The 27,763-nt window shown below is 40.3% G+C and overlaps 1 protein-coding gene across 6 annotated transcripts in view; it reads left to right on the top strand.

Moving 5' to 3' along the window:
- MYH10 (myosin heavy chain 10) overlaps nt 1-27,763 on the top strand; it is a 154,808-nt gene that overhangs the window by 119,461 nt on the left and 7,584 nt on the right. For all 6 annotated transcript variants that reach the window (XM_034790037.1, XM_034790036.1, XM_034790035.1 and 3 more), the window contains 14 exons: nt 942-1,148; nt 2,724-2,861; nt 3,524-3,647; nt 10,664-10,835; nt 12,431-12,643; nt 13,504-13,648; nt 15,620-15,826; nt 17,327-17,431; nt 20,231-20,383; nt 20,843-21,091; nt 21,898-22,110; nt 22,683-22,895; nt 24,758-24,919; nt 27,347-27,475. In XM_034790037.1, coding sequence (XP_034645928.1) covers nt 942-1,148; nt 2,724-2,861; nt 3,524-3,647; nt 10,664-10,835; nt 12,431-12,643; nt 13,504-13,648; nt 15,620-15,826; nt 17,327-17,431; nt 20,231-20,383; nt 20,843-21,091; nt 21,898-22,110; nt 22,683-22,895; nt 24,758-24,919; nt 27,347-27,475 — 2,430 coding nt within the window. The remainder of the gene's footprint in view (nt 1-941; nt 1,149-2,723; nt 2,862-3,523; nt 3,648-10,663; nt 10,836-12,430; nt 12,644-13,503; nt 13,649-15,619; nt 15,827-17,326; nt 17,432-20,230; nt 20,384-20,842; nt 21,092-21,897; nt 22,111-22,682; nt 22,896-24,757; nt 24,920-27,346; nt 27,476-27,763) is intronic.

The raw sequence follows: 27,763 nt of genomic DNA, 5'->3' as shown, positions 1-27,763 counted from the left end.
GGTCCAGTCATTTTAAAATCTTAATTGGTTATTGATCGGAGAAGACAGGAGTTAATATTGCGGAATCTACAGAGCAGGAAATAAAATGAATTTCAATCTAGGGAAAATAATCCAAAATCAGATTACTGCTGTTATTCCAAGAGAGCCAGAGGAAATAGTGGACATCAGATTAGACTTGAGCTTGCTCTTTGATACAGTAGCAAAAAATGCAAAAGAGAATTTGGGTGGCCTAAGCAGATGAATCCTATCCTAAGGTGATAGTTCCTCTTCATATGCACCTAAGACATCACCCATGACGCTGAAGTGCCCAAAATAAGGAACGTGTACTAAGATGGTGAATACAGTGTAAAAAGAAAGTAGAAAAAAAACTGCACAGTGTTTTGGAAAAATGAGAAGAAATTCAGAGGGGAGCAACAAATGACAAGAGTCTAGACAGACTGATTGCAGAAACTGTCAAAAGGACTAAATGTGGATAATTTGGCTAAACAGAGATTTAAGTCAAACTGTCTAAAAGTGTTGAAAGGATGTAAATGCCAAGGAAGGAGAGCAATTGTTTAAGATGATGTAGGAGGGAATAACTAAAAGTAATGAGTTGAGATTAAGAGTAAAGTAAAATAGGTTAGTCAGACTATTTCTTCCTGGTAGACCAGATGTAGTCTCCTCAGGGGAAGTGTAGTGGGAAGCTCCATTACATGAATAACTAAAAACTGAACTGGACAAAGCTTTAGAAAATACCCTCTAGGAGACAGTCTAGTGTTGTGAGACAGAAGGTGGACCAGATAAAGAATAGGTCTTATGCTTTTAACTTCTGTGACTTATTGGAAAAGGGTACATATTCGTTTTCAACTTCTGTAATTATCATGTCTATAATTTCATGTGAGGCTTTTTGGCAACGTAGCAGTAGAGAAGCTTGAGGGTTCGCTGTTCTGTAATATTTGCAGATAGTAGAAGAAAAGAACATTCTTGCGGAGCAGCTGCAGGCAGAGACAGAGCTGTTTGCTGAAGCTGAGGAGATGAGAGCCCGTCTGGCTGCCAAAAAACAAGAGTTAGAAGAAATTCTGCATGATCTGGAATCCAGGGTTGAGGAGGAAGAGGAAAGGAACCAAGGCTTGCAAAATGAAAAGAAAAAGATGCAGGCACATATTCAGGTATTCCTCTCAGTATGCTGCAATTGGAAGGACATATGATCAGAATGCTAAATAATGAGAGCTATATTGTCACCTCCAGTAACTTTGCCTGGAAGGAATGAAAGGAGTGGAGACAATCGCTCCTTTGGGGTAAAGGTGGGGGAGTGAAAAGCAATATCCTAGCATCTTGTACAAATTCTGTGGTCTTCATGAGTTTGAGTACTTGGTGAAAAGATGGAGAAAGGAGTAGGTAATGTTTGCAACATCATCCTTCTTCAAACAAGCATGGATTTTCCCTGAGTTATATATATGCAGACTCACAATAAAAAGGCTTTCTTGGGAGTTGCACCGAGTGCAGGTGGAGAGTTGATGGCAGCATGGCTCTTGAGGGAGCTTTAAAACAGTTTGAAGTGGAGTGGGGATTGGGAATATACTGCACAGGGCCTAGGTGCTTCCATGTGGGAACTAAGATCCATGTGATTTCCTCAGAGATGGAAGTGAAATGTTTCATGCTTGTTCGTGATCATAGAGAAATCCATTCACTAGGTCTTACCAAAGCGTGCAAAGACTATTTCGTCCACTCCAAGTTGCTCAGATTTTCTTTTGCACTCTCATGGCTGCATCTTGATGTGGGTTAGGTCTTCTATTTCAGACTTGAGTTGGGGGAGAGTTTCAAAAAAGTCTCAGGTGTAAAGGAACACGCAGCCATCTGAAAGCCAGGAAGTGCTCTTAAAAATCTTTCACATTCTTCCTTAAGAACTCAGGTGGTCTTCCAAGTTTTGTGGGAGAAACTGATTGGGAAACAAGTGTAAATGAATGGAAAATAGTATGATGTTACCATGGCTGCAACTGAAGTGTTGAAAAGTGCTGTTAATATCAGCGCACTTACATGTATATCTAGATGGCTTTACCAGTCTCAGAAACCCTCTTAGGGACCTAGATCCTTTGTGAGGTCCAGTAAGCTCCTTTCACTGCATCCCTCTCCTCATCCTCCTATATCTTTTTAACCATCCCTCCCACACTTAGATTTAAATGTTTGTGAAGTGGCATTTCTGCTGTTCCCCACATATGAGCAGTGTCGAGCTTTACACGCTTGCTTGTGTGCAGTGCTCTCTGGGGAAGCTTTGATATAAATAAAGCCTAATATGATGGGGGCCGTAAAAGGAAATTAAATGCGAAAAAAACAGTGCCATTTCACAGACCAAGTGGCTTGCATTCCTTCTGGGAGCCATATACTCTGCCCCACTGAGTGTGCATCTGTTAAAGTTAATATACCATACAGCAGTACAGAATGTGTGCAACATGGCTGTGTTAGCTGCTTTGGAAAGCATACACTTGAACTTCCTGACTTATCATATAATTGAGATTTATAAGCACAACTTTGCACTTACGTAGTATATTCAATCATGACTATCTAGTATAAAGTTGCCTTATACTAGGTGAAGGCTCCTACAATTGAAGCCACTTTTCATTGTTAGCACTTTACTCTGGAAAGCAAGGGGGCCTCTTCAGAAATAGCGAGGAGCGTTGTGCTTCTGTGACTTGGAGCAGATGTGAAATATGGAAAACATGGTGCAATTGTGCTTTCTTTCTTAGGACCTAGAAGAGCAACTTGATGAGGAAGAAGGAGCTCGACAGAAGTTGCAGCTTGAAAAGGTAACTGCTGAAGCTAAAATCAAGAAGATGGAAGAAGAGATCCTACTTTTAGAGGACCAAAATTCCAAATTTTTGAAGGTGAGAAACCTGTATGTGATGTAAGTAAAACCTCTCATGTTAGAAGAAAATGTGGGAGGTGGCAGCTTTCAATGGACACTTCAGGCTTTCTGGTAGTGTCAACATGGTTTTTCAATGTATTCTCAATTCTTCCAAGACTATCCTTGTACTGTGATCTTATTGGGGGGGGGGGGGGCAGGCCTGAGCCGCTTCCTACAGACTAAATATAAAATGCAAAGTTTTTAGTAAGAATCTTTGGGAGTATTTATCATACTTGCTCTCATGCAGTGCTCAATAGCAAATACAATATATATTCTTAGGCCTAAATTGTCAACAATGGCTAAGGCTTTGGAGTGCCCCAATTTTTGAGTACCCAACTTGAGGCACCTTTATGGGGGCTCCACTTTCAAGTGGTTTGTTCTCAGCACTTTCAGAAAAGTGTTGAGCAGGTACTATCGAAAAATTATATCTTAGGCGTGGCATCCCAAATCACCAATCACTGTTAAATGAGGGCTTTCGTTATTTGGCAACTAGTCAAACTGAGCAGTAATGCTAACTTGCAGCCAGTTGAAATAAAGCTTGTACTAAGGTATAAGATTTCTATACAGAATTCCTAGAGTCACACTCTATTGGTGCCTCGGGGCATTTTATATACTCTAACAGTCAATCTTTTTATCAACTAGGAAAAGAAACTAACAGAGGATAGAATTGCTGAGTGCACCTCTCAGCTGGCTGAAGAAGAAGAAAAGGCCAAAAACTTGGCCAAACTCAAGAACAAACAGGAAATGATGATCACAGATTTGGAAGGTTGGAGATCTTTTTGAATATGCCTTCTAACATGTATGATAGAAAGTAATAAATAGGTCACTTAAAGTAAATGTGAGTACAGTAGAACTCCTGTTTTATAAACTAATTAGGGATTGAGGCATTCATAAAATTGAACATCTCAAAATTAGAGTGGATAGTACTGCATAAATTGTAGTACGGCACACTTCATCTTTCTCTTCTTGTCTTTCAAACCGCTGCAAATTGATTTCCAGTGTATTGAGGGCTTTGGAATGTGAATGAATGTTGACTTGTTCTTCATCAACACCACTTTCTTAATGGTTTTGTTTTTTTTCAGTGGGAAACAATGGTTTGTATAACTTGGTCATTCATAAGATTAGTGTTTGTAAAATGGAGGTTCTATGTTCACTAGTCTGAGTGATGACTAATATGTTGGAGATGCCCCAAAATGTGCATCTTTTGTGAGGGCTTGGATACCTCAGTAGCTGCTATTTATTGTCCATGCAGCCCTTCTTTAGCTACGTGTTCCACTTGCATCAGACTTCTTCTATTTTGGCATAGCATTTGGCCACACCAATTTTAATGTGTCATATGGCCACACTAACCTATTGCTGGTCTTCGCTATTAGTTTCTCACTTTTGGAAACCCATTTAATTTACAAACACTTCTTTAAAAATTCAAGGCGCTAGATACATCTTTTTAATAATAGCAAAAGATGCTTGCCTTTTCCAGATGGTAATTGCAATTTCATATGATAAAAACATTCAGATGACAGTTTTCTAAAATAATGTTTAGGTCTGTCAAGTGATTAATTTTTTTAATCGCGATTAATCGCACTGTTAAACAATAATAGAATACCATTTATCTAAATATTTTTGATTTTTTTTTAAATTATCAAATATATTGATTTCAGTTACAACACAGAATACAAAGTGTACAGTGCTCACTTTATTTTTGATTACAAGTATTTGCACTGTAAAAAAACAAAATAAATAATATTTTTCAATTCACCTAATACAAGTACTGTAGTGCAATCTCTTTATCATGAAGGTTGAACTTACAAATGTAGAATCATGTGCAAAAAAAAAAAAAAAACCTGCATTCAAAAATAAAACAATGTAAAATTGTAGAGCCTGCAAGTCTACTCAGTCCTACTTCATGTTCAGCCAATCGCTCAGACAAACAGGTTTGTTTACATTTGCAGGAAACACTGCTGCCCGCTTCTTGTTTACAATGTCACCAGAAAGTGAGAACAGGCCTTTACATGGCACTGTTGTAGCTGGCATCGCAAGATATTTACGAGCCAGCTGCACTAAAGATTCGTATGTCCCTTCATGCTTCAGTTACCATTCCAGGGGACATGTGTCCATGCTGATGATGGGTTCTGCTTGATAACAATCCAAAGCAGTGCGGGCTGACGCATGTTCATTTTAATCATCTGAGTCAGATGCCATCAGCAGAAGGTTGATTTTCTTTTTGGCGGTTCGGGTTCTGTATTTTCTACATTGGAGTGTTGCTCTTTTAAGTCTTCTGAAAGCATTTTCCACACCTTGTCCCTCTCAGATTTGGGAAGGCACTTCGGATTCTTAAACCTTGGGTCAAGTGCTGTAGCTATCTTTAGAAATCTCACATTGGTACCTTGTGAAATCTGCAGTGAAAGTGTTATTAAAAGGAACATATGTTGGGTCATCATCCAAGACTGCTATAACATGAAATATATGGATGAATGCATGTGAAACAGCAGGGGACATACAATTCTTTCCAAGGAGTTTGGTCACAAATTTAATTAACACGTTGTTGTTTTTTTATTGAGCATCATCAGCATGGAAGCATGTCCTCTGGGATGATAGCCAAAGCATGAAGGGGCATACAAATGTTTAGCATATCTGGAACGTAAATACCTTGCAATGCCAGCTACAAAAGTGCCATGCAAATGCCTGTTCTCACTTTCTGGTGACATTGTAAATAAGAGGGCAGCATTATCTCTGGTAAATGTAAACAAACGTGTTTGTCTTAGCAATTGGCTGAACAAGAAGTAGGACTGAGTGGACTTGTAGGCTCTGAAGTTTTACATTTTTGTTTTTGAGTGCAGTTATGTAACAAAAATCTGTTTATAAATTGCAGTTTCATGACAGATTGCACTACGGTACTTGTATGAGGTGAATTGAAAAATACTATTTCTTTTGATTATCATTTTAAGTGCAAATATTTGTAATAAAAAATACACACTTTGATTTCAATTACAACGCAGACTACAATATATATATATGAATATGTAGAAAAACTTCCAAAATATTTAATACATTTCAGTTGGTATTCTATTGTTTAACAGTGTGATTAAAATTGCGATTAATCGTGATTTATTTTTTGAGTTAATCGCATGAGTTAACTGCGATTAATTGACAGCCCTAGTAATGTTATAGGCTAATTATATTTGTTATTTTGGCCAGCAGAAATCATTCATGAATAACTAATTCTAAATAACTTTTGCTTGTCTTGATGCTCTGTTTATCTAAAATGGTTCCCTTTCTGCTCTTAACACTTGTTTCATATCTTATGTTTTTATAAGAAATACCATAAAATGTTTTCTAAGCAGCCACTTGCTAAGTAAACTTTGTGTAATCTCCTCTTAGAGTTGATGTTTTACAGCCAGAAGCCATTTTGTATCATGTCTGGTTATTGTGCAACTCCGACTTGACACTTAATGTTGTGCAATATTTAAAGTCTGTGTTGCTCTCTGCCCCCTAATTTTGAAATAATTTCTCATCTTCTGTACTATGGGCAGTTTTGCTTCATATTTTACAACTGACTTGATTATGGAAGAATTGAAATATTTGAATCTTCTCCAGTTGGGCAAAAATGGAAATAAATATGGGTAGCAGCTGACTTTTTTGTACCAGCTTTGAGATACTCAAAAGCCTTAGAATGGACATAAGTAGACTAGTTACTCACTAGAAAAGAATGCTTGTTTAAACATCTGAGTAAATCAGCTTTGGCCATTGCTGATTTGCCTCAACAAACTGGTGGATCTTACAGGGCACTGTGAGGACCATTTTTTAAAATGGAAAGCTAAAGTTGATATGCAGTAAGCACTCTTGCCCTCCTTGCCCAAGGAAAGTATAATTATTTCCTCTCAAATAGCTTCAGTATAAATAGCCTACAGTTTATATTTATTAGAGCAATACTGCAGATGATTTAAGAAGGCTCATATAATTCAGATGACTCATTTAGGTTCCCTAATCACAAAATGGGTGTCACTTAAACACTTCAGCCCCAGTCCATTTCCATTATTTTTAATATAATGATTGAGTCATCTTGTAGCACAGACCTTGCAGTTCTCCTTCCCATCTAAACCACTAAACCAATGAACAATTTGGTTTAAGGACTTTGGTGTCCTCCAGGGAGGACTACTTAGTCTGAGTCTTGCTTCTCAAGAAGTCAGCTGCAGGAAAGTGACTTGAGGACACCCAAGACCCTATTCTGAATGCAGTAAAGCATGAAATCAGAGCCTGAGAACTTTTTCTAAGTAGAAAATCCCTAGTCACTATGCTTGTTGCCACAGAGGTTTGTAAGCTGCTGCACTCAGTACATTCTACTCATGCTGTGACCTCTTCAGGCCTCTGTCATTGGGCCAGACAATGGGGTGGAGGAGGGTCTGATGGAACCAGCCCACTCAGCTGGCAGCAGTATAAGGAGAGAGCTGTCATCCAGACTAACACGGCTGTTACTCTGAAACCTGTCATCCAGAGAAGATTGGCATAGAATGAGGAGGATAAGGACTTTGAGCTCTGTAAGGGAAGGGATTTTTCAGTCTTTCTGAACCCTGTCCCATCTCCTGACATACTCAAGTGAATTAACCAAATCTTCCTGGAAGCCCAGGCATAAACTCAAGACCCCTTCTAAGATATTTCTGAAGCTGTCTCCAGAGGCTTCATGTTACTCTGCCTCTGTCACTTCAAGGTAACAACTTGCCATAGCAATCACCCCCTCCCCTGGAAATAAAACTCTGATTCAGGTAATTGCCAGATCTGCCCTTGTCTCCACTGCTTCCTTTGGTTGTTCCATAACTTGTCTGGAAGTGAAATATTTCCTCTTACTTGGAACCAAAATGTTGTCCTTTAGAAACTGCTAAATTGGTGTTCTAGCAGGATTGGGATTCTTACCAGAAATGCCTTCCATCAATGAAGTTCACTATTTCCTGAGGATTTTTGAACTCCAGTGATCTTCCGTTATTCCTGGGGGAGATCCCTCCTTGTTTCACCCTTCATTGCAGAAAGATCATAGAGACAGCTTGCTCATCTCCTGATAGTAAACCTGTCTTCTCAAGGCTGCCTGGAAAATTATACAAAATATCAAATGGCTTTACTGACATAGGGCATCTGTCCCTTCATGTGGGTTCAGTCAAGCCCTGCCCCAAGAAAAAACAGTATCTTTGAAATTCTGTGTCTCGCCAGAGGGCTCCCCTTAGTAGGCAAAAGTGAAGCATTTATGGGGGGGGAGAGAAATTACCTCAGTTCAGTTCACCTTTCTGCAGCAGGACAAAGTAATAAGATGTCTTGGTAGTGACTTGGGGGCAGCACCTGAGACTTTGAGGCCTGGTAGTCAGTCATGAGAAAGAGAGCCTTTGACCAGTGCAAGTGCTACTCATCTGGATTCATAGACCGACACCAAGCAAGGCAGAGTCGTCTTCATTGGAGAGCCTTCAAATGCTCAATCTGATCCTACAGTTTCACCTAACATCTTGAAAAGCAGTCTTATTAGTCCTGGTTCAATGTTACCCTGCTACCATCTGCTTCTGCAGGCAGGATGGCACTCTGGGAGCAGGGAGGTGTGGAACGGGAGAATTTCAGACTTTTATTTGTGCCTTTTTGAAAGGCTCCCCTTGAGGCCCTCTGGGAGAAGACCTGTATTCCATTGTGAGAATTCAACACAAGTTAGTTCAGGGAGTGTCCAAGGAAAGGCACTTCTCGCAAATGCTGTCAAGAGTAGCCTTTTGCAAGGTAATGACAAACCTTATCAAGACGTTTGAGTTCATGTATTGAAACCAACCAGGAGGTACCCAAGCTCCTAAACTTTTCTTCTCTGCCCATCTGAACAGGAGGACTTTGTCTTGAGAGCCTTGCACATCAGACAGGGTATGAACCTGCAAGCTGGTGGCTCAGCAAATCCAAATGCCCCATGAGAAATAATTCCTGAAAGAGAGGAGTATTCCCACCTGACACTAGTTTGTGTGGTATGCCAACTGGGGAATTGTCTGTGCCACAGAAAAGCAGCATTACCAGTTCTGCAGTAAGTACCCAAAGCAGAAAGCTCCAGTCCATGATGACCACCATATGGTGGGAGTCCCACCTTACTTACAAATTCCCCTGGCTTCAGAGGGCCTGGTATGCAGACATCTTGTCCTAGGGGAACTGACTTAACCTGCCTGTATGCCAGATCTTCTCTAACAGGGCTCAGTGGTACACCCATGCCTCAACACATCCAAACTCTCTCTGCCTGGTTTGTGACAGAACACTGTAAGAACTGGAGGGGTATCTCCTTTAAGGTAGCATAGACTACATTGCACTTTTGCAAAAGCACTTTCTTTGCCTATTACCGGGTTTGTTCAATTTTCACAGCATGGTTCAGGACAAGATCTCAACTAGAAGAGCAAATATCATAGTTAACTCCTCTTGGAGAAAATCTAGGTTGGCTCACAATTCCTTAATGGTCCAAACCTTGTTCCTCCCTGCTTTAAGGGTGTTTGTGGATGGGAGGATAATGGCATCAGCTCTGCTAGTTTCTGCAGTAAAATTTTCAAAAGTCTCATTGACTGGGCTCCCAAGTGACATAGGTGCTTGTGAAAACTATCTCACATTTTTTAAAGCAGCATCATTCTCCAGCAGAGCTTTGGCCTAGTCTTCCAAAAGCAACACAAACCATCTTTTGACCCTCCCGTCATCAGTTGACCATCATTTCCTGGATCTTAGATGCATTTTGTTGATCACCTTTTCCAGCAGGGCTGGGGAAATTGCAGTCTTCTTGCATCTGACCCTGTTCCTCGTTTTCCATCAGGGCAAGGTTGTCCTTTTTGTTATGACTTTGAGAAAGAAACTCGGTCCGTTTGCCCTTCCATTTAAATCCTAGCCCTTCTCTGTTTCTGTCCTCAAACTGCAGGCTGGGAAAGAAAAGCTGTGGCATAAGTTAGACTTCAGAAGGGCTTTGAAATACTACCTGTCAAGAACAGAGCCACTTGGGATGTACACCCTATTCATTGTATTCAAAGGACCTTAAAACATCTAGATATGCCATTGGAAAATGGATCAAAGCTTGCATTGAGGAAGCATACAGAATAGTATAAATCTCTTGACTAGCTATAATCAAAGCCCACCGCAATCGCCATATTGTCAGTAGAGAGGGAAGGAGCATCAACAGTGGATAAGCCCTGTGTACATACTCTCCATACATTCACTTAAGTAAATGTAGGCTAGACACTGCAGGTTTTGGCTGATGCAGGCTTTGGCTTCTGTCTTTGGAGTAGTACTTCCATCAGGGAGCTTTCTCTGGAAATACAAAAAAGGGAGAAAATCTTTCTCTCCTCCCCACCCCCAACAGGTGACTGATTACTAGGGCTGTGGGTGGGGTACATGTCCTCTTTTGTCCCTTAAAGTGTTTCCCGGAGTACTGCCATTAGAGACCCGACAGTCTGTTGTAGATATTGCAAAAGGACAAATTTTAATCGTACTTGCCTGAAAGCTTGACAGACGCTGCTAACCAAGAAGGAATGAAACTGGAAATGGAGAGGCACCAAAATCCTTCCATCTGATTGTTTCAGAGAAAAGGGAGAAACCCAGGTGCTCTACTGTCTTAACCTAGTTATGCAAAGCAGACTTTCAGGAAAAGAGGATTAAAATGATCCCCCTACTGATATTAAAAGAATTAGTAGTTTATCATTCATTTGTCCATAACCAATAAAATTGCTATCTGCAGGCTTTTTGCCATCTTTCTATACAATGTACTGAAAGAGTTGTATTGAGTATCTTCTCATCCTTCTAAAGAGCGCTTGAAAAAGGAAGAGAAGACCCGTCAAGAACTGGAAAAAGCTAAAAGAAAACTTGACGGAGAAACAACAGACCTTCAGGACCAAATAGCTGAGCTGCAAGCCCAGATTGAAGAGCTAAAGATCCAACTAGCCAAGAAAGAAGAGGAGCTGCAGGCTGCTCTTGCCAGGTCAGAGACTGGTAGGGTTTGTGCATAGATAAAATCAATAGGATTTTATTTCAGATATATCTTTAATCCATTTTCAAGATTATACTGAGTGGAGTTGGAAGTAGGGGAAGCTAGTATAGCACGAATTGCTGCTTTTTATTTTGAGACTGCTGAGGTTTCCTAGCTGAGTAAGTTGCTTCTGTATTGCAGACTAACTGCAAAGCCAGGATGGTATTAAGGCTGTGAGACAGGTTCTTATTTACACAAAAGGTATGTCTACACAGCCTGCAGCAGCGAGTCCTCCAGCCCAGACATGGGGTTGCAGGGCTCACACTACTGCTCTAAAAATAGCTGTGTAGACAGCTCTTTAAAGTTGCTGCTCAGGGGTGAGCCTCAGAGCTGGAGCTCTGGCCCAAGCTGCAACTTCAAAGAGCTGTCTACACAGCTATTCTTAGAGCGGTAGCGTGAGCCCCACAACCCCATGTCTGTCAGCCTGGGCTGACAGGAGCACTGCCATGAAGCACTGTGTACATGTACCCCAAAGCACCTCTAGACTGTCAGAGTAGCATAAAGGAGCTTTCAGATAAATGAGAATCTGGCCTTATCAGTATGTTCCTTTTCACAGTTTGTAGTAAAAAGAAAGAGGTTTTGCATTTGTATGCTAGGCTTACTCTGCAAAAGAGCCTTTAACTTACCAACCCACTTCATTTTAAAAGGACTGCAGTTGGCATATTACAATTCAGCATCAAGAGCGCAAGACCACTTAATCATAAGTCAGTCAGTGGCTTTGCCATTCCTCAAGAAATATTCAAGAATTTGCATTTTCTCTCTGACACGAACCACATAAAATTCTGCACAGTAAGAAATTGGGTTGGGAATGTGTGTGTGTGTGATGTTAACCTCGGTTTGGGGGTGGCTGACTGTTTTAAATTTAATTTCTGGTTATTGATATGGGTTTGGCAACACCAAAATATACTACGGTTACTTTGTTTAACTGATTATTTTACACCAAACAATCTGTTTTTAAAACAATTGATCTACTTGGGCAACTCTGCCAATTTTCCATTCAGTTGCTTGGGATATTAAATGTGGCAGAATTGCTGGTAATGGAACTGCTCTTTCACCTTCCTGGCTGTTGGGCCTTTAAAATCAGCTCTGTGCTGGCTCTCCCCACTCTGGTCACTATTTTAAAATAATCTTGCTGCTATACTTAAGTTTCTTACCAAAAATTCACAACTTAGTCACACTATTAAAAAATACAGTGTGCAATAGAGTCACAACTGCAAAAGATATGTCAGTTTTCATGAATCATGATTAGTATACTGATGAGATATGAATTTTGGGGAGAATTTAGTATAGGCGTTAGAGAATTGGAAGACTGGAAGTAAGGCAACTTTAATGCCCAACATCCCTAAGTATCTCTCTTAATAACTGAGGTACTAGTTTCAATACACTAAAAATGTACATGTTTGTTTAAAGGTGCATTTTGATCGTTGATGTTTCTGTTCCATTAACTCAAATTCCTTTATGAGAACTGGTAGTGAATAAGTCTTATCTGATATTAAAGGTGGAATCTTATTCTTGCCCATTCCTTATCCTGTGTCCATCTTTAACAGAGGTGATGAAGAAGCAGTTCAGAAGAACAATGCACTGAAACTAATACGAGAGTTGCAAGCTCAGATTGCAGAACTCCAGGAGGACCTTGAATCTGAGAAGGCATCACGCAACAAGGCTGAAAAGCAGAAGAGAGACCTAAGTGAGGAGCTGGAGGCACTGAAGACTGAGCTGGAAGACACCTTGGATACCACTGCAGCACAGCAAGAATTGAGGTGGGTGACCAGCACATTTAAAAAGATACTGTTTAAAGTCCAGGTTTAATTTAAAGAGAAAAAAGTTATTTCATAAAGATGTTTTATCTAACCTTAGCTTGAAACTAATTTCAGTAAAGATTTTTGGCTTTAATAATTTCACCATGTAGCTCTTTCCAGCTGACAATTGCAAAGTATTTTACCAAAACTAATGAATTACACCTCAGTACCTTTTGAGGAAGGAAAATATTAATTGCAAAAAAACACAGATGGGGAAACTGAGAGGTGAAGTGACTTGCCGAGGTCCTACAGTGAGCCTGGTAGAGCAGGAAATAAAATCCAGGTCTACCAACTCTAAATCATTAATTGTGAAACCATTCTTCATCTCCCCCTGCCCTTCCTCTCTCTTCCCCCCTCTTCACCCCCCAGGTATGGATTGTGAACACTGCTGTATTATGCTGCTGTGGAAACCACTGTAACACTTCAGGTAGACAGCAAGAGACACAAGTTCAAAAAGAAAATGTGCTTAAATGAGGACTAAACTAGACTGTAAAATGTTGAGCTTTAATAATCTACAGTAGAACATCAGAGTTATGAACACCAGAGTTGCAAACTGACCAGTCAACTACACACCTCATTTGGAACTAAAAGTATACAATCAGGCAGCAGCAGAGACAAAAAAAGCAAATATAAACTACTAAAAAAAATGGAAAGCAGCATATTTCTTCTGCATAGTAAAGTTTCAAAGCTGTTTTAAGTCTATGTTCAGTTGTAGACTTTTGAAAGAACAACCATAACATTTTGTTCAGAATTACAAACAACCGCCATTCCCAAGGTGTTCGTAACTCTGAGGTTCTACTGTATTATAATGCTTTCTCCAGGACAAAGCGTGAGCAGGAAGTGGCTGAACTGAAGAAAGCTATTGAAGAAGAAACCAAGAACCATGAAGCTCAAATACAGGAAATCAGACAAAGACATGCTACTGCACTGGAGGAGCTCTCTGAACAACTTGAACAGGCCAAAAGGGTGAGTGGAAATTGCAAGCTACTTCATGTGATAGCTGAAATTTTCTTGCTTTGAGATTGAATACACTTCTGTCAAATAGCACTGTCAGTCTTGTCCCTTTGTCTCATACTTGCTCATGGAGCTAATAGATCTTCGCTGATCGTATGTATCTGCTACAAAATGACCAAGAAGCTAGAATTCTAGCTGAAATAGCAACCTGTTACTAGTGAATGCTCCCAGGATCCATCTCCCTGACAGACTTTGAAGTGATGCATCTAGAGACAAAGTATTGTACCAGGTATTATTAGCTGCTTACTTGGTACAGCAGTCTGCAAACTCATTTGATGAGAAGCACTTCTCAGAATGTGTAGCTTGCAGAATGTTTCCAGAGAAAGTGGTGGTAATTTGGGGCTTATACAAAAAAATTCATATTGGCTAAATCAAGGTACTGTAAATGCTTCTGCATTCAGTTCTGTCAATGTACTTGAGTTGTGACCCATAATGCCCCTTTTGTTCTAGTCCCAGGCATCTTTTTAATACACGCTGCCAAATTGTGCAGTGGTGTTTGTGACTTCTATGACAATATTCTGCAATATCCTAACTTAATGTTGTTGAATTAGGTAAGTATTTTATGAGTTCATTGTATGTATTCAAGTATTTGATGTGGGATTTTATGTAACTTCTTTAAGGGGAAGGCATGGCTAATGTAAAGCGTAGGACAGTATTGTGCTTCAAATGACAGTATGAAACAATGGGCTAGACAAAGAAATAAGGGGGTTTCCTGACCTACCTGTGCATCCATCCTTTTTGAAGCTGTCGTGAGCATTGTCTGACTGATTACCTATTTATGGTGGCTTCAAATACTCAAATGGGTTAAAGGAGTGACTCTAAGAGCCATGAGTGGGCTGGTTCTTAGCTGAAGCTGTGTTGAACTTGTGACTACAGGAAAAACACTGAATGTGGTTTGATGGACCAAAACAAGCCAACCAGAGCCATTGCTGGAGTGAGGGGGGATGATCTCTGGTCATCTTATTATCACTCATGTAGGTTCTTTTATTGGTTTAGTAATATGTTTTTATCTAATGCTTTTACATTAAGAATAAATGAGTTTGCTTAGAAAGAGCTGTGTGCTAACTTAAGTGGCAATTACACAGAGAAGAGAAGTAATGTAGGCCTGCTTAAGCAGTCTGTCTTTGCTAGGGAGGTCACAGTATAGTCAGGGAACTGTTCTGACCAGGAGCTTTCCAGGCTGGAGGAGGAGAGATTTAGGTTTCCACCCAAGAGAGGTAACAACTGGGAGCCAGAAGTCTGGACTGGGTGCCGTTGCTGGGCCATACACAGGGAATACAGGTGCAGTTACCTTGAACTGTGACCATTTTTATGATAGCTGTCACCCTAGCAGCCAGGATGAGGACTCTCTCTTGTTAATTACATTTGCATAACAATGTCTTCTAGTAGCAGCTACAGTATCTTGTTCAAAAGTGAAATTATTCCAAACGCTGCCAAGTGTAGTATGCTGAAGTCTAGCTACAGTCGTCATAATTCACGAATGCCTTTGCAAATAATTAACATTACTGTATTTTTTTCTATGCTAAACATAGGGAATACTGCAGCAATTTCTCTTTGGAAAGGCAAAATTCTTGCGAGTGGGAACTACAGCATTAAGTAATGCTGGTGGAAATGTAGTTTATCCACCTGAACAAAAATGCTTAATATACGTATGTAAGATTTAAACACTTTGTTAATTTAAAACTCTTTTTGGATAAGCAAATATAAAGGATGGGAAAATACCTGCAGTCTTACCCAAGGGTCCTGTGCTGATGTGTGAAGCTGCCATTTCTCTATGTACGGCTAACACTCACATTGGGCTCAGTTGCCACTTGTGAATTTAAAAATGTGTTTTGAGGTCAAATATTTTGTAGGAAAGTGCCTGATGGAGAACAATGTGAAGTGCTATAATTAGTGATGCACTTTTATTTTGTGCTTTCCTAGTTCAAAGCAAATCTTGAAAAGAACAAGCAAGGCCTAGAGACTGACAACAAGGAGCTAGCCTGTGAGGTGAAGGTATTGCAGCAGGTCAAAGCAGAGTCTGAGCACAAGAGGAAGAAGCTGGATGCTCAGGTACAGGAACTACATGCCAAAGTGTCAGAAGGAGAGCGGATTAGGGCAGAGCTGGCAGAAAAGGCGAACAAACTGCAGGTAAGATTGAAATTGGTCTCTTCTCTGGCATGTTCTTACAATCACAAAATCCTAACCTCTTAATTGGAAAACAGAAATTTTCAAAACACCCCATTGCATTTTAGTCTTGCATCACCTGCTAAAATCAAAGGACTCTGCAAAAACATACCTTGCAATGACTGAGATGTATGTGCTTGGTATATGGTCAGTGTGAAACCTGAATCTACAAATAGACTCTTGAAATGATTCTGCTTAGTCACAGTATAGTCTACAAAACTTTGAAACTGTTCTTTTTTTTTTTTAAATCCAGACTTGGAGTTTCTCCTAATAAAACTCTGACTTCTGTAAAATGGAAATAGATGAAAAATATGTAAAGCTTTTCTGCACAGTACAAGAGAAGTTTATGTAAAAACCGGGCAAACATTCCAAGACATTTTTAAAAATTGTGAGGCACTTCCTAAATATTAAAAATATGGAACATTTTACTAATATAAAACTTTATCTTCAGTTAATTACAGGTCTGAACTTTTTTTTTATTCATATTGTTGCTATCTGGGGTTGGTTATAAAATTAACAATATCATTAGCAGCTGGCCAATAAATCTCACACTTGCTATCTCTTGCACAGTGATTGTAAACATAGATTAAGCTGTTGATTTAAATTTGCAAAAAGCTCCATTAAATAGTTGTTTTGCGCTGTATCTTAAAGGCCCCAGCCTTGGTCTCTACTGAACAGCGAAAGAGTGAAGTCCAAAGCAGAAGTGTCTGTAGTGAGAGTACGCAGTTACCAGGTTTTCAAGTCTGGCTCATCACAACTATCAAATAGGGCAAAGGAAAGAGATGGTCTTTGAGAGAGAAGCTTCCAAGCAATTTACAGCTCTATATACAAAACCTAGTGCCCTGAATTGTATTTGTAATTGTTTCAGAACCAGTAAAATGCAGGGTCTTTTATTAGGTAAAACAACCTAAACTTTCTCAAAGGTGAGTGGCTCCATTTCATGCTATCTGAAACTCCCAAGCAGTCCTTGAGTAGCCCCAAATAGGGTGCATTATAGTAGCACATCCTGGAAATAACAAGCGTTGACAGTTTCCAGGGATCTGCCTGGAGAGGTTGCAGCCTCTGGACCCTGCTGTCACTTGGGAATCCATGGACAGTGATAGATCCCATAAGGCAGCCCTGTAATGGAAATACCATTTAAAATACTAATTGCAATATTACCAAAAGTAAAATGTGAATACAAAAGTGGTTATGGGATTGTTCTCTCAACAGCAGTGGAGGTAAGCATGCATTTGAAAGAGATTTATTTTATAAAGTCATAATTGACATTCAACTTAAAAATGTAAAACTTAGTTAAAATTATTACCTGGGGGCATCTTTGTACCTGGAGCTCTCATTGCCTTCGCTTTCATGGTTGGTATATTTTGAGTGTTGTGGTCTTTTTGCACCCACAGCTCTCAGCAGGGTACAGCTGCTACAGCAGACCAGCTGCTTGGTGTTACCTTTAGATTGCTTGCTTTGCAGAATGAGCTGGACAATGTCTCAAGCCTCCTGGAGGAAGCAGAGAAGAAGGGCATAAAGTTTGCCAAAGATGCGGCAGGTCTGGAGTCTCAACTTCAAGATACACAGGTGTGTGTTCAGTTTTCAGTAAGAACCCAGTTTTTAACACTGAACTTGTGTTCATCAATAGAAACGTTCAGCTGTGGAACTGAAAACTCAGGGTCTCAGTCTCCTCTTCCAGCAACACTCAGAGCCCCCTCTAGAAGGCTTTGTGAGGAATCTAAGTATCCACATTTGCTTAGCTTTTTGAATTGGGTATGGCTCGGATATCACACTCCCTTCGTTTCCCTCCCATCAATAACTTTCCCTGTGGGCCAGAAATCTTTGGTCTACGCAAATAATCACTGCACTGGCTCAGATGAGCCACTGTGCACTGAAATATGTACTATTTTGCTGACTGTTCAGCTGCATTGGGAGCTCTAGTTCAAAGGGAATTCTCCTCCAGTTCAAAAGGAATTATTTTTGGGAAGTCCAATGGCCTGTGTTATGCAGGCGCTCAGACTAGATGATCAGAGATCCCTTCTGCATACTTCCACCTTTCCATGTTCTCTGTATGTATAAATGTCTTCTGTCTGTGTGTTTCACTCTATGCATCTGAAGAAGTGGGCTGTAGCCCACAAAAGCTTATGCTGAAATAAATTTCTTAGTCTCTAAGGTGCCACAAGTACTCCTGTTCTTCTGGCCTTTGAATCTCTGGGAAAAAAACTGACTTTTCGTGGCAGACTAGAGTTGCTAATTACTAGACTTTGCCCTCTCAGTAAGGTTCACTTAGTGTTTCTTATGCTCTACCAAGGATGATTCCATAAACTTTACTATACCAGTACGTAAAATGTTCATGTAAACCAGGCCCTTGGGGCACCTGTAAGGCATAAAGGAGAGTGTCTTTCTCCTCCTCTTCCCCCTCCTCCCCTCCCCCCCCCAATAACTTGAGATCTTAAAATTACCTAGCCCTACTGTTTGTTTTGGGTTAATATACAAATAAACCATGAAAGGTTTTATACATTCTTTACAGCCATTGTCAATAAAGAGTTTGTGTGCATTTAATTTCCCCTTGAATAAGGAAAATATATATAAAAACATTAGCATTTAAATGATTGCAGTTAGACTTGAAATTTTGAGGTGAATTGGGTGAGGGAGGGGCATAGTCAGTCCCTGACAATTTTGAAACTTAAATTTGTGGAATGTAACAAAACTTTGAAACATGCTGAAATCACAGGATTTTGTTGCCTTCTTTCCTGCCTCCCTAGTCTTTTCTCCCGTTACTCTTGTCCCACAGATAGACATACTATTGGTGCAAATCCTCAGCAGGTGAAAATTGTCATAATTCCATTAACTCAAGAGACAACAGCATGGCCTCTGTAATGGAGAATTGTGCTGCTCTTCTAGAATTCTGAACATCTCTCCAAAATAAACGATTAAGAAAAACCTCTTTAGAACTTGAACTTTCAAAAAACCTTTTGTCAAAAATCCCTCATGAAAAACTGACCAGGAAAGTAAGTCATGTGCCTTGAAGACAAGATGTGAAGTGTTGTCCTAGATTACGAACAGGTTGAGACAGAAAACAGAAATGGTCAATTATAATTGCAGTAAAACCTTAATATGAAATTTGACTGAGTGATCTGGAAAAGGTCAGAAATGAGGTGACTGAATTTGCCAATGACACAATTTGTTAGCCAAGACCAGAGACGACCGAGGAAATTCAGAAGGACTTAACAAGATAAGGGGGCACCATCATGGCAGATTAGCTTAAGTAAGATTTAAACTAAAAGTGAGCATTTACATAAATGAGAACATAGTTGCATTTTTAACCCCATATAATAGACTTCACTATTTAATGGGTATTAGGAAGACCTGTCTCTGTGGGTACACTGTTCTAGAATTCTCTACTGTGGAGTTCCTTGTACCTTCCTCTGAAGTGTCTTGGGACTTGCCACTGATCGATGCAGGACTAGAGAGACTGATGGTCTCCCAATAGGGCCATGTCTTCGTTAAGGCCATCTGACCTCAGGAAACTTTTCTAACCCAGCCACTTACTGGCCCCACCATGGAGCTTGTGAAGATAAGGTTGTGATGTGTCCAAGGGCAGGTGGCTTCACTAGGCTGTGATGTGTCCAAGGGCAGGTGGCTTCACTGAGGTCTTAAACATTGTCTGTGGAGCATGTAAGTGTTTTTATCGCTTAGTGGAGTTGTTTCTCACCCTGCTCAACCAAGCGATTTCTCCACTTCTCATGGTTCTTGTCCTTTCAGGTCCCAGTCTTTAGCCAGTTTTGCTGTTCAGACAAGTGTTTTTTTTTTTTTTTAATAGGAGGAGAAGTATAGAAGTGTAAGAGCACGACACAAATAAACCTCCCCCCACAAGGAAAGCAGTGGGTTCTGATGAAAATTTATTATAGATGTAATGATATATTCTAGCAGGTGTTGGGTAATACCAGCTAAGCAGCATAACCAGATCTTGCAATTTTAAAACAATTCTCCTTTTATCTCATGTAATTTTTTTTTCTGTTTGAAAGATGGCTTAGTTCTGCATACCACTATGTATTAAGCTGTACCAATTTAAGATGACCTTTTGGCCATGAAACTAGATTTTAATTAAACTTCTTGGAGATGTGAGTGATGGACCTGATATTAGCAAATTAGAGAGGTATTGAATATCTTCAGATCAAACAGTATATTCAGGAAAATAAAGCTGACTTAAAATACTATTTTCTTTCAAGCATCCCCCCTTGCCCCTCCCCCCTTCCACCACTCGAAACAAAGGACTTGTTAAAAACAATATTGGAGGGCAGCTCAGCTTAAGGCCAGATTTAAAAGATTTAAATACTATCAGCAAAGGGTGAAATTCAAGATTAATTATTTTTATGCCAACAGGAGCTTCTTCAGGAGGAAACCCGCCAGAAATTGAACTTGAGCAGTAGGATTAGGCAGCTGGAGGAAGAGAAGAACAACCTACAGGAGCAGCAGGAAGAGGAGGAGGAGGCCAGGAAGAACTTGGAGAAACAGATGCTCGCCCTGCAATCGCAGGTATGAAGCTATTGGAAGCGGTAGGACATTAGTGTGGCCCACAAATTCAGTGTGATGACTGTGAAATGTATTACAACTTCTGCCAGGCAATATTTCATTCTCAATTGGGACAAAAATTAGGCTGAGTTGTTGAATAATTTTTCACTGATCTTTCTCCACTGAAGTGTAAACATTTTGTAATAACAGTAAGATTTCAATACTTGAATTAGTTTGGGCAGATTTAACTGTCATAGCATATAAGACTTCATACCTTTTTAATACATTGTTGAATCACCATTTTGTTTGTACCTTGCTTAATCAGTAATAGCTGTTTTTGTTCTTGTGGGTTTCCCCCAGTGTAATATAGGTTACTTTCTTTGCATCATGGAGGTGTAACTGCATTTTTATTCTATCCTGTTAATAGCTGTGAACGTTAAGAAGTTATAAGAAACCACTTTATTGTATTCTGTAAAACTTTAGCTGGTTGATGCCAAGAAGAAGGTAGATGACGACATGGGAACTATTGAAGGTTTGGAGGAAAATAAGAAGAAATTGCTGAAGGATATGGAGGCTTTGAGCCAACGTCTAGAGGAGAAGGCAATGGCTTATGATAAACTAGAAAAGACCAAGAATCGCCTGCAGCAGGAGCTGGATGACTTGATAGTGGACCTGGATCATCAGCGCCAAATTGTCTCCAACTTGGAGAAAAAACAGAAGAAGTTTGATCAGGTACTCTAATTCCGGTCATCTCACTTCTGCTTTCAACATTAAGGCCACATCTGCTTTACAGAATTATGTTGAACTAAGTTGCATCAGTAAACAGTCGCTGCAATTATTACATCGCTTGTGTGTGTCTACACTTTGCTCCTTGTTTTGGCAGTGAGCGTCCTCCCCAGGAGCACTTGTACTTAAATTGACGTAAGCTGTCTTGCGTCGACCTAATTCTGTGTAGACCAGGGCAAAGAAATGGTAGTGTGTATAGCCTCAGTCATGTGTTAACTACTCCAAGACTTTTTAAGGGAGACCTCTAAATAGAAACACAATATTTTGTTTGGACTCAGTTGGCTGTTGCAATGTCAGCTTTTCACAGGGGACAACTTTTGTAATAGCTTCAGTGAGCCAAGCACCTATCTTGGTGCTTTCCATTCTGGTCAGATAAGTCTGTGAAAAAGTGAAATGTCTTTTAAGTAGGAGCTTATAGCCATGCTAGAGTTTGACTTGTCCTTTCTCAAAAAATCCATCAGAATCCCCCAAGACAGTTAAAGTCATGAAGACTGAAGGAGGAATATAAAACTGAGGCTCTGAGCCAGTTCCTAGAGCATGGATAGAAGCTCCCTTTATGTTCAGACTGCTATGTTTTGGGTGATAAAATAGGGACTATCTCATGTCCCTTCACCAAGAGTTGACATTGTAGACAGAATAATAAGGTACCAGGTAACCTGAGAGGGTTAACCTGTTCATTGAAACTTCAGTGAGTGTCCTTCTGACCGATTTTCTTGTAGATTTATATTTGAAACTTGTATTAATGGTTTCAGATGCTGGCGGAAGAAAAGAACATTTCTGCTCGCTATGCAGAGGAGCGGGACCGGGCAGAGGCAGAGGCTAGAGAGAAGGAGACCAAGGCACTGTCTCTGGCGCGAGCTTTGGAAGAAGCCCTGGAGGGTAAAGAAGAATTTGAGAGGCAGAATAAGCAGTTGCGTGCAGAGATGGAGGACTTAATGAGCTCCAAAGATGATGTGGGCAAAAATGTAAGTATTTTTCCACCTCTCGGGTGCTGCATTGCATGAAGGGGATAAAATAGTAAACCCTATTTGTACAAAGAAACTAATACTAGATAGTAAAACTTGCAAGTCTGAAACCTTGATATTTAAGAGCTGTACCTTAAAATACGTAAAGATTTTAATACTCTGGAAGCTAATCGGTATTCACCAATGCCAGGCATTTCTGCAACATTCACAGACGTGGTAAGTAGGAGAGACCGATCAAATGATTGAATGTTATCTTTATGCTAGATTAAAAACTTGTTACCTTACTAGCTCTGTTTTCTTTGGGATACTCTGAATCGCTGACTACGCAGCTGCTAGTTTCCTTCTATTTATCAGACCGTTAACCCAGACCAGCAGATGAAGTTTTGTTCTCAATAAGGATTTAGGAATGAGTTTTAGTTATTCTGGTTTAGTGTAGGACAGCCAGAGTTAAATGAGTGCTAACGAAGGACTCAATATCTTATTGTTCTCATATAATCCTCTATTTTGCAGTCATACCATTACTATTGTCAGAATAACAAAAAGATGGTGTCTGCTTCATGCTTGTGTTTTAGGTCCATGAACTGGAGAAGTCCAAGCGAACCTTAGAGCAGCAGGTTGAAGAGATGAGGACCCAGCTAGAAGAACTGGAAGATGAGCTTCAGGCGACAGAAGATGCCAAGCTTCGCCTGGAAGTGAACATGCAAGCTATGAAGGCCCAGTTTGAGAGAGACCTTCAGGCCAGAGATGAACAGAATGAAGAGAAGAAGCGGATGCTGGTTAAACAGGTATCCCCTACTAAACACGCTTTTGAGAGCAACTGTAGCAAACAAAGAACATGGTTAATTGATTACTTATTATCCAAAAGTTGGGATGTCCCTCAAGGTTTGTGTGACATTCCAGCCCTACGGAGCTCTTAAACACTGATCTTTACACATTCTGCATGACAGATTAGCACAAAACCTCCAGTACATGTAATGTAGCGTGTTTGATTTGAATTTCTTAAGGGGACACTTTCTACTTGGCTGTTCTTTCCATTTTATCTACCTTTTAAAATGGAAAAGACTGGAAATGTCTTTATAAATCCAAAACTACTAACAAGTCACGTACAAAAATGCAGTTTTTGGTGTGATCTTACTAAAATATGTGCAATGCACGTGCTCCTGCTACCGTTCTGTAGCAGCAGTTGCTACCTGGATTTATGCCAAGTAAAATATGCGATGCAGTGTTTGGATTTTCAGAGATGGATCCATTCCTGCTGACAGATATGGTACATAGTTTAGATAAGTGCTAGATAATTAGCAAAACAAACTATTCCCTTAATGAAATTGGAAAAGGGATCACAGGATTGCCAACCCCTAACATTGAACTATTATGTCAGGCCCCAAAACATTAAGAGATGGCTTAAAAATCATGAGATTTTTTAAAGACGTTTTTAGATTCATATTTGTCTTCTAATGTAACAGGCTTTTGATTTCATTCTCAAGCTTTTTTCCAGAACAGTGAGGGCTTTTTTCTCTTTAAAATTAAAGCAGTCACATAATCATATGACTCAAGGAGCTGGGTCTTAAAGAAAAGCATCAAATATCCCCAAACTCTTGATAAAATTGTGAGAGTTGGAAACACTGGCCTGATTCCAGCTTCTATGGGAATGTTATAAACAATGGACAGAGAAGGTAATTTTTTAAGGCTCCCTACCTCATTCTGCTGTAATCGTGCAAATTGCTGTATCACCACTGGAAAAGAGCTCTTGACAGTCTAATACAAAATAGTAAATTCGATTCATTATACAACAAAGTCAGTTTTGTGTTTCCTTTCACTATCCTCTGTGTAACAACCAAGTTTTTCTGGCTCAATTTTAACATTATTGCATAACTTGTTAATCTGTTTTGGCTTACTATTGGCTGGTTGCTCAGATATGTGATACTACTTAAATTGCTCTTCATTTTTGCTTTGAAGAATTATGGTTGAGATACAATGTCTTACTGTATGTGTTGGTGACATAGATGTGCCTGAAGTAACCATTTAATTATAATTCTGTATTAAAAATGTTCAGGTTATTCTATTGTTTTGTGTAAAAGCTGTTTAATAAGCTGAAATATTAGCTTCTGCACTGGAACAAAGAAGGTAGATAGAAACACTGATCAGAAAGTTGATCATTTGGGGACTTCATCAGCAGAGTCAAGGGAAGGGTAGGGACGGTTTTGTGGCCTGCAGCATGCAGTGGGTCAGACCAGATGATCATAATGGTCCCTTCTGACCTTAAAGTCTATGAGTCTATGGGCAGTTGAATGGGCAGAACTGTTTTAGTCCATAGGATGTTTAGCATATGAATTTTCAGAAGTACTTCAGAAATTCCCTGGAGGTCGCGTTTGCTTTGAGATCTTGCTTTGCTTCTTGTTGCAAAAACTTCTGCAGAGATCACAAGCTGTCAAGTTTTCCATAAGTTGTGTACGGGTTTTCTCCCTCAAACTTACCTTTTGTAGTACTGTCAACCGGCTAATGATCAAGAGCTGAGCTTTTCTCAGTCACTCTTGTGTTATCAAGGCCTTTCTTGGTTCTTATCCTTTTAGATTCATTCTGAGATCTCCTTGAGTTTTCCCATTTCATCCATTTCTGTAACAGAGCCTCTCAAACTATCACTTCACAGGTGCGGGAGCTTGAAACGGAACTGGAGGATGAGCGCAAACAGAAGGCTCTTGCTGTGGCTTCCAAGAAAAAAATGGAGATGGATCTCAAAGACCTTGAAGCTCAGATAGAAGCTGCAAATAAGGCTCGAGATGAAGCAATCAAACAGCTGCGCAAACTGCAGGTGTGTGAAGCCAGTCCATGAATGAATTTGGAGTCTCTCTTGCTTTAGAGTGCTGCTTTTGGTCAAGTTTCCTTGCAGTCTGAGGGTGAGAACAACTCCCTATTCTCAAGCTTCACTCTTGTCCCTGGATGGCTGCTTCCTGCAGCATATTGCACCAGTGTCTGTAATTTCAGTTCATCAGTGTGTATGTCAATGAGATGGTTAAAAGTGCCTTATTTCAGTATTTTGTGTAAAGGACTCAGTTAAATATCCCCTCCTCCTCCCCCCACCCCACCCCCACAGACCTCCTAAAACAACCAGGTCAAAATAACTGATCTAATAGCTGAGCAGTGACTTGAAAATGTGTCTTCAAATGTGCTAGGTGGGGCTCGTAACACTGCCTATTAAGGTTGCCCAGCACTTCTCATTATACTGTCCTGTTTTGAGTTGCTTGTCACTTTGACAAACTAACTGTTTGGCCTGAAATTTTCCAGGCTGGGTGTCTGTCTCAAGCTGAACCATTTTTGGAAAGTTTTGGCTGAAACTGTTCAGCCATTTCCAAAAATGAGACTAGGAGAAGATGCATAGCTTTGCCCATGGTGGGTTGGTTGGGTTGGTGGGTTGGTTGGGTGGGTGGGTTGGGGGGTGGGTGGGGGGGGTGGGTTGTTTTAAATAATAATTCTGGTGACCTTTTCTTTGAGACGCTCTAGTGCCCTCCATGCTTTGGAACAGGGTTTGAAATTTGGAAAAGGGAGGGTAGAAATGACCTTTTTGTCAGGGATGTGCCTTTCTCATCCCTGTGAAAATCTGCCTAAATTTGGCCAAGTGATAAACCTTTGAAACATCACAGTTCTCACATTCTCAGTAGAGATTAGCTGGAGCATTGCAGCTAAATTCCCTGAAGATTCTGTCCACACTGAACATGCTCTAGTCTTGGGCAGTTGGGGCATAAACAGGACTTCCTCTGCAATTGCAGTTCCTGGCTGCTTTGGTCTGGATCTGGGTCCAGGTCCAGGTCCAGGCTCCGGAACTGAGAGCAAGTAGCCTGTCTCTCCTGTGCTCTCAGTGCCCCACTGCTGCACCCAGGCAGTGTAGAGGAAGAAGCTGCCTGAACCAAATGCAGAGGGGACCATTGTCAGACTGGGTGGGAGAAGATACTGGGAGCTGGGTGAGGGGCGGGGGACTGGGATCCAGTGGTTGGAGGGGGAAGGGGAAATGGCTCTGACAAAGAGCCGGGGTGTGGGGATGGAGGGGAAACCTGGGACTGGCTGGGCAGAGAGCTAGGTTGGTGGGGAAACACACTGGACAAAGAGACTAGGATAGGGAGCTAGTCAGAGCAGGGAATATGGGCGCAGGGGTGCTTGGAGGCTGTGGGGAAGACAGATCAGATGAAGAACTGGGAAGGGAACTGAGACTGGATGGACAGTCTCAATTCTGGTAATTGTGAGTGATTGATTCGCAACCTTAATATTCTTTAATGTATTTTTATTTATAATATAGCTATTGACTCCTAATCTCTGAGCATTTTGTGCATGGTTCCAGTATACAGAGGCAGCATGAAGTTCAACCTTAGGTTTTGCAGTGAGACACAATTTTTTTTACCTGAGTGTTTAAGGATTAGATTCCTAATTTCAGAACCCCCCAACGGTGTAAAGTTTGACATCTCTTTATATCACACAAAAAACTAGGTACATGACAGCATCAAAGTTGGACTAGTTTTTAGTAGGGCAGGCCAAATGTGCGGTTCCATACCCTAACATGTACTGCTGTGTATTCTTTTAGGTATGTATAAACTAAGCGGTCCCATGGCTTGCAGATTTTGGCTTGCATCCATCACTTTAAAACAACTTAGTGCCATTTTTCTTAAAGGAAATTGAAGTTTGAGTTGATTTTTTTGGGGTCTAATGATGTCCACAGTCAAGCCAAGTTTGCGGAAAATCTGATCAGTAGTTGTAATGTTCAGAACATTACATTTAGCAAAATATAGTTTTAAAGTGTGTACTTAACGTCACACATTCAGATGAATGGATCTTTTTGTGCATCTACAGACCTGAGAACATTTCCTATTACAATGTTCATTACAACATTTTTCAATCAATTTAGGTAAATCAAACCTTTTTTCTCCCCAAGCCACTTAAAAACATGAGATCTCAATAAGATTCCTGCCAATTCTTATTAAAGTTTAAGCAGGTGTTTTTTTTCTGTAGCCCTGTCTCTTTATTAAAAATAAACATGGGAAGTTGGATAGAATTCAGTGGAGGAGTATGAGACCAAAAATGTGTGTGTTTTAGGGTTCACAATGAATAGTGATCTCAAACAGTAAGTAGGACTAGGCCCCTTTTGTGTGTGTACTCTCATTTACTAAATGCTGACCTCCCAAAGGGATTATAGCAAATCCCTGCACTTGTCCTCTAACAGATGATGGTTTTTTCTTCTCTTAAATTCCAGGCTCAGATGAAAGATTATCAGCGGGAGCTGGAAGAGGCCCGTGCATCCAGAGATGAGATCTTTGCTCAGTCCAAGGAGAACGAAAAGAAGTTGAAAGGCCTTGAAGCAGAAATACTCCAGCTCCAAGAGGTATGATTTAGTTCTGAGTTGCCTTTGTGAGTGGCATGTATGTTAGTGTTCTGTACACCTGTCTGGTGATTAGAACACTGGATTGGGAACCAGGAGATCTGGGTTCTCTTTCAGCTCTGCTGTGAGCAGCCTGTGTGACCTTGGCTGTCATTTAATCTTTCAGAGTAACAGCCGTGTTAGTCTGTATCCGCAAAAAGAAGAACAGGAGTACTTGTGGCACCTTAGAGACTAACAAATTTATTAGAGCATAAGCTTTCGTGGACTACAGCCCACTTCTTCGGATGCATA

The sequence above is a fragment of the Trachemys scripta genome, chromosome 14 (genome assembly GCF_013100865.1).
Source record: "Trachemys scripta elegans isolate TJP31775 chromosome 14, CAS_Tse_1.0, whole genome shotgun sequence".
NCBI lineage: Eukaryota > Metazoa > Chordata > Testudines > Emydidae > Trachemys > Trachemys scripta.
The sequence above is the reverse complement of the archived record's forward strand: the minus strand, read 5'-3'. Positions and strand labels throughout refer to the sequence as shown.